The 6,695-nt window shown below is 40.8% G+C and overlaps 1 protein-coding gene across 1 annotated transcript in view; it reads right to left on the reverse strand.

Moving 5' to 3' along the window:
- The window catches only part of LOC107297208 (origin recognition complex subunit 5), an 83,690-nt gene that overhangs the window by 52,972 nt on the left and 24,023 nt on the right, over positions 1 to 6,695 (reverse strand). Inside the window, exons 7-8 of the mRNA XM_015826566.1 lie at positions 3,264 to 3,338; positions 653 to 764 (exon numbers count right to left, since the gene is read on the reverse strand). Of these exons, the coding sequence (XP_015682052.1) occupies positions 653 to 764; positions 3,264 to 3,338 (187 nt within the window). The remainder of the gene's footprint in view (positions 1 to 652; positions 765 to 3,263; positions 3,339 to 6,695) is intronic.

Here is a 6,695-nt window from a genome sequence, read left to right on the forward strand (position 1 = left end):
TTTCTCTCTCTCTCTCTCTCTGTGAAAAAGAGAGTGGCTTCACGCTGTTCTCGGACAAGCTGACAAGCTTATTGGGTGGGGCTCCTGCCTTTGCTGTGTCTCAGCAGGAAGCAGCTCTCGCTCTCTTTCTCTCTCTCTCTCTCTCTCTCTCTCTCTCTCACACACACACACACACACGCACACACACACACACGCACACACAAACACACTGAGTGGGGGAAGAGGACTGGAAGACCAAGGGCAGGAGAGAGCCAGCCCAATAAGAATGTATGTCAGCTTGTCGGAGAACAGCATGAAGCCAGCTTGCCAGCTGAGCAGAAGATCGGAGAGAGGGGGAGAGAAAGAGAGAGAGGGAGGGAGACAAAGAGGGCGAGAGAGAGGAGAGAGAGAGAACTCATGCACAGCAGCCTCTATTTCTTTTTAATTAAACTCTTCAGCTAAGCTCCCCCTCCCGCGTGCATATGTGCGCACATTTTGTGGCTCCCAGTGTTTTCTTTTCTCTGGGAAACGGGTCCAAGTGGCTTTTTGAGTATTTAAGGTTGCCAATCCCTGGTCTAGTTCATAGAAATAAGATTTAGACATTACAATTATTCGTCTTTGGTAGACACACTAATAAAGTGATGCACAGTACATTTACTTATTTTGTCCTTACCTATGCTGTAATCTGGAAAATACAAAGGCAGCGGCTCAAGGCATCCCGTGCTTGGACGAAGAAGCTCCCATATAATTTCACTAAGGAGAACCACAGTCACGTTCCTCCCCGTCTGTAAGGGAGCGATGGGATAGGAGAGAGGAAATAAAAATAACCTTGTAGTTATGTGTTTAATCAAAGAAGAGTTCGGGTTTGACAAGAAAACAAAAAGCGGAAAGAAATTAATCTGATTCAGCATTTTACTTCAAGCTATTTGCATAGTGAGAAGCCCTGAAATAGCTTAATCAAGCCGCGGCTAACACATTAAAAAAAAAAAAGGTTTCAGGATTCTGTTTTTCTGCACTATGACATTTGTGATTCCCAAAGATAACATATCCTAATTATTAGGGAGGATAAATTGATTGCATTTGAAAAATAATAATACTTAAATCATTAAAACTGTGGCGGGCTCAAAGCAGCCATAACTATTTTATTTCCAATCTGCTTTCCTCTTATGTGATAATGTGCATTTTATTCATCTCTAGTATGCTTTTACAACAGTAAAACGTTAATATTATTTTTACATTCAGGGCCTAGTTTTCAAGGAAAGCTTCTTGCTAGAAGCTATGAGATAATGAGGAGTTACTATAAGTTATCAGAAAGGCACATAGACTATTGAATGACAATATGGAAGGAAACATCAGAGCAAAATGGAAACGAGCTTCTGAGTTAAATCCCTCAACGAAAATTTGAGCTCCTACTGACATTCTGTTCCATACCGCTAGCGCCGTTTCCTCATGAGGGAAAAGCCAGGTACAGATAAGGGATTCTTCCTCCTGACTTTAGCTTTTGTGCAGTCTAAAATTTTTATTTTAATGCAAAAGGAATGCTAAAAATAACCCCTGCAACGAAGCGTTGAAAAAAAAGAAAAGAGAAATACTCATGTAGGGGGTGATGACGGAAGGAGAGCAAAAAGCAAAAATCCCACACGTTCCTGATCTCTGAAGCTTCGCTGTTAACCGAAATTCTGCCTCCTTAAATTAACGGTGACGAATTAAAATTTTGATCTAAAGACCTTCCTGTATCGATTAGATTTTATTCCCCTCTTTTTTTGATCCAGGTAATTGGAAGAGAAACAGTTTCACGCTTTCTCCCCCAGGAAAAAGTGTCGATATTTGTAAGTCGAGAGATCTACTGTACCCCAAGAGATTTATTCTGGTTTTTATTAATGTCAGAGGGGCTGATCTATAGCCTCAAAACGCTTCAGACAACATATTGACGTTTAAAAATCTACACAACTCAAAATAACAGAATAGCAAAGTTGGAAGGGACCTTGGAGGTCTTCTAGTCCAACCCCCTGCTCAGGCAGGAAGACATATACCATCTCAGACAAGTGGCTGTCCAGTCTCTTTTCAAAAGCCTGCAATGATGGAGCAGCCACAACTTCTGGAGGCAGGTCGTTCCACTGATTGATTGTCCTCACTGTCAGGATATTTCTCCTTAGTTCTAGGTTGCTTCTCTCCTTGGTTAGTTTCCATCACAGGTTAAAACATATAAAAATGTACAGATGGTGAAACTATGTTTAAACAGAAATTAAAATATAACTAAACAATGGAGGGAGTGACAGATTTTATCTTCCTGGGCTCCAAGATCACCGCAGTTGGGGACTGCAGCCAAGAAATTAAAAGACGCTTGCTCCTGGGGAGGAAAGCTATGGCAAATCTAGACAGCATACTAAAAAGCAGAGACATCACCCTGCCAACAAAAGTACGTCTAGTCAAGGCCATGGTTTTCCCAGTTGCAATGTATGGATGTGAAAGTTGGACCATAAGAAAGGATGAGCGCCAAAGAATGGAGGCCTTTGAACTCTGGTGCTGGAGAAGACTCCTGCGAGTCCCCTGGACTGCAAGGCGATCCAACCGGTCGGTCCTAGAGGAGATCAACCCCGACTGCTCTTGAGAAGGCCAGATCCTGAAGTGGAAACTCAAATACTTTGGCCACCTAATGAGAAGGAAGGACTCCCTGGAGAAGAGCCTGATGCTGGGAAAGATGGAGGGCAAGAGAAGAAGGGGACGACAGAGAAGGAGGGGGCTGGATGGAGTCACTGAAGCAGCAGGCGTGAGCTTCAATGGACTCCAGAAGATGGCGGAGGACAGGAAGGCCTGGAGGAACGTTGTCTTTCTCTTTCTCTCTTTCCCATTTTTGCAAAATTTATACTGATCTTAAGAGCAACATTTCTTATGGGAAATAAAAGTTGTGAACTAACTAAAAGTTCAAACAAAATTGCTGGTTCACTCAGCTACTTTGGGTATTCAGAAAATATCCTGTAAATTTAGCCGCATAACTTTTCAAATTGTTGATATATCACAAATGGCAACACAGAAGACAAGTTAATAAAATAAACAACAGTAGCTAAACTCAAAGACGCACAATTGATCAAATTTGCTAGCAAAAAAGCTGTTTCACATTCAAATTGTCCTGCTAATTAAAAATTCACAAAAATAATTTTGTAAAATTTATTGGCAGATCACCTAGACCTGCCACTTTTAATTTTAGAAATATACTCATTAAATCAGTCAGGATATGCCGGAGATTTCATTCTTAAATAATGACATGAGGCTAGTTCCTTTACCAATTCTTGCAGTCTAAGAAAAGCTGGCAGAATATTTCCTTCCAGCTCGCGCAGCTGTTCTGCTTTATCCAAAACCTGTAAGCAAAAAAAAGATGATCGTTACACAAAAATAATAATTTGAAGGTTCTGTTTCTACTACTCAAAGTATATTTACCAATACAAGCTTTCTCTAAGAGTTCCTCAAATTACATTTTCCTAAGAAAAATGGGTTTTTTTTTTCTCAAGCGGGCACAATTGGTTAAAAGTCCATTTCAGTGAACTTATTTAATCTCCCTAAAATCAACTAAAATATGTTTTAATCTTTCACTGGGAGCCACCCAGAGTTGGTTGAAAAATGGGCAGCTATATAAATATGTAAATATTTTAAAGAAACTAAATATTAGATTATATTTTACTTTAAAGAAATAAAGTTAAGGTAGGAAGTAATAATAATAATAATAATAATAATAATAATAAAGTAGGAAGGGACCTTGGAGGTCTTCTAGTCCAACCCCCTGCTCAGGAAGGAAACCCTATACCATTTCGGACAAATGGCTGTCCAGTCTCTTCTTAAAAACTTCCAGTTGGAGCATTCACCGCTTCTGGAGGCAGGTTGTTCCACTGGTTAATTGTCAATAAAAAGCTTATTTTTTTTCTAATAGCTACTAAATTCCTACATCTATATTGAAATAGGTTCTATTACTTTCGAAAATTATACCAATTGGCTGCTTAATTTTTAAAGGACTGGCTTTCGTAAAAAGATAGGGAAAGAAAACCACATTTTATTTCCGATGAGGCTGGGCTATGCAGATCTTTGGACTCCATTTTCCAAAAATGTCCTTGCTTCATACAAAAAAAATGTTAGGTTTCCATACACGAAATAAATAAATAAGGATTCCAGAATGTAATCTTTCAATACATTATCTCAGGAAGGGATGCAACGATTGTATTTTACGACCTTCCTTGCCACAGTTGTTAAGTGAATCACGCAGGTGTTAAGTTAGTAACTCGGTTGTTAAGTGAATCTGGCTTCCCCATTGACTTAGCTTGTCAGAAGTTTGCAAAAGGGGATCACGGGACCCCGGGACACGGCCACCGTCATAAACATGGGTCAGCTGCCAAGTGTCTGAATTTTGATCACATGACTACAGAGATGCTGAAATGGTCATAAGTATGAAAAATGGTCCCAAGTCACTTTTTCCAGTGCTGTTGTAACTTCGAACGTCCACTAAATGAACTGTTGTAAGTCGAGAACTACCTCTACATGTATCATTTTGTATAGTGCAGGGGTAGGCTACCTCGGCTCTTTTATGACTCGTGGACTTCAACTCCCAGAATTCCTGAGCCAGCCACGCTGAGGGGAAAGGGAGAGGTTTCCAAGCTGAACCATGCTGGCTCAGGAATTCTGGGAGATGAAGTCCACGAGTCATATCGGACCCGGATACCTTCGAGACCGCCTCCTGCCGCAGATTACCTCCCATCGACCAGTACGCTCACACAGAGTGGGTCTCCTCAGGGTGCCGTTGGCCAGACAGTGCCGGCTGGCGACCCCAAGGGGGAGGGCCTTCTCTGTGGGAGCTCCCACCCTCTGGAATGAACTGCCCCCAGAGATCAGGGTCATCCCTGATCTCCCTTCCTTCCGCCGCGCCCTTAAGACTTGGTTATTCCAGCTTGCAGGACTGGCCTAAGGTAATTTTTAGAGGGGTTTTAATTATATTTTAATTGGACTACGTTTAAATATTTCTTTTTAATTAATTTTAATTTTGTAATTGTTATTTGTGTATTTTAATCGATTGTCAGCCGCCCTGAGTCCGCAAGGAGAAGGGCGGGATATAAATTGAATTTAATAATAATAAAAAAATAATAATAATAAAAGAACCAAGGTTCCCCACCCCTGCCCTATATTGGGGTCCTCAACCTTGGCAACTTTAAGACTCGTGGACTTCAGCTCCCAAAATTCCTGAGCCAGCATGGCTCAGCTTGGAAACCTCTCCCTTTCCCCTCAGCGTGGCTGGCTCAGGAATTCTGGGAGTTGAAGTCCACGAGTCATAAAAGAGCCAAGGTTGCCTACCCCTGGTATAGTGTAACAGAATACAGAACATATCAAAATCCACAGAAATAGCACGTAAAATATGTGTCATAATATTAAACGTCGGAGCAGCGAATTATTTTAAAAACACACCGTAGGAGGGATGAATAAAACAATGAATAGTATGAAATTATGCCTGAGCAGTTACTGGGGTGGCTAAAGCCTTGGCTGGACATCTTGCTGATTTACCCATTGGACAGCAGTGCCCTAAAGATGATTGTATTTCATGCAGGGATCCAGGGAATCTTCTGAGGGGGAACTCGGTCACAGTGTGATATAAAATTTGGAGGATGTTCCCACAGTCACAGTGGCTTAACTAATATCAGGTGAGGAAAAGACCACGTGCCAAGCAGAAATCCTGTGAGTTGAAGGGGCTTCTCCCAACTCGTGTTACGTTAGTTCTTTTACATTAACACTTATCTAAATTGCAAATTACAATTTGAAACACATGAAGGACATGCTGTTCTCACAACAGTCGTCAACAAAGTTTTATTGACAGCATCAATCACTGGGGGGGGGGGGATGAGTCATTTTGAGCCTCCTGTTTAATCATGATGGCTCCATACCTGTGCTTGGATTTGAGAAGCATTTAGAAACCATTGAAAGAAATCATTCATTTATCTTCATTTTCCCCCAGTTAACTAGGCTGAAATGTGTTACATTATTCACCAATGAAACAAAACAGAATTAATTAGTCTTGCCAATCTGTGCTACCACAACGCACGGACGATCATCAATCTTCATTTAAGTCGCCCCATAATAAATCCATACATCACAGGTTCATTCGTGTAAATTGATTCTGCTCACATTCGGGTCTGTTTTCATGCACAGCCGGGTGGAAAGTTCTAATTTCACTCTTAATTCTTCTGATTTATGAACGATTTGCCCAATGCAAATGATCACCAGTTTCGTGCTCTTTATCATCGACTTTCAAGTAACTTCAGATATGAAAATGATCGATAACGTTATTAAAATAAACTAAACAACTTCTCTCTAAAAACCAGCTTTATTATTCAGGGGAAATCTCTAAAAACGAGCTTTATTATTCAGGGTTCCCTCCCTGGAACAGATCCGTAAAACCTCACGACATGTTTTCATTGGGGGGGGGGAGCTTCAATTTTTGCAAATATTAAATAAATATTTTTTCCTTAAATAAAAAGTGACGCCCTCAGAATTACAGGGCTCCATGGGTAAGAAAAAGGAAATGTGCATTTCAGGTAAGCTGTGTTTTTACTTTTCACGTTAGAGCTAATTACATTTTATCAGCAGCATGGGACTCCCTGTAGGGCAGCAATATTCTCTCTCTGCTGTTAACTAACTATGTAACAAAACCATCGAGCTGATCCAATTGCAAGGCAATAACA

The sequence above is a fragment of the Protobothrops mucrosquamatus genome, unplaced genomic scaffold (genome assembly GCF_001527695.2).
Source record: "Protobothrops mucrosquamatus isolate PMUCROS unplaced genomic scaffold, P.Mucros_1.0 scaffold3181, whole genome shotgun sequence".
Taxonomy (NCBI): domain Eukaryota; kingdom Metazoa; phylum Chordata; class Lepidosauria; order Squamata; family Viperidae; genus Protobothrops; species Protobothrops mucrosquamatus.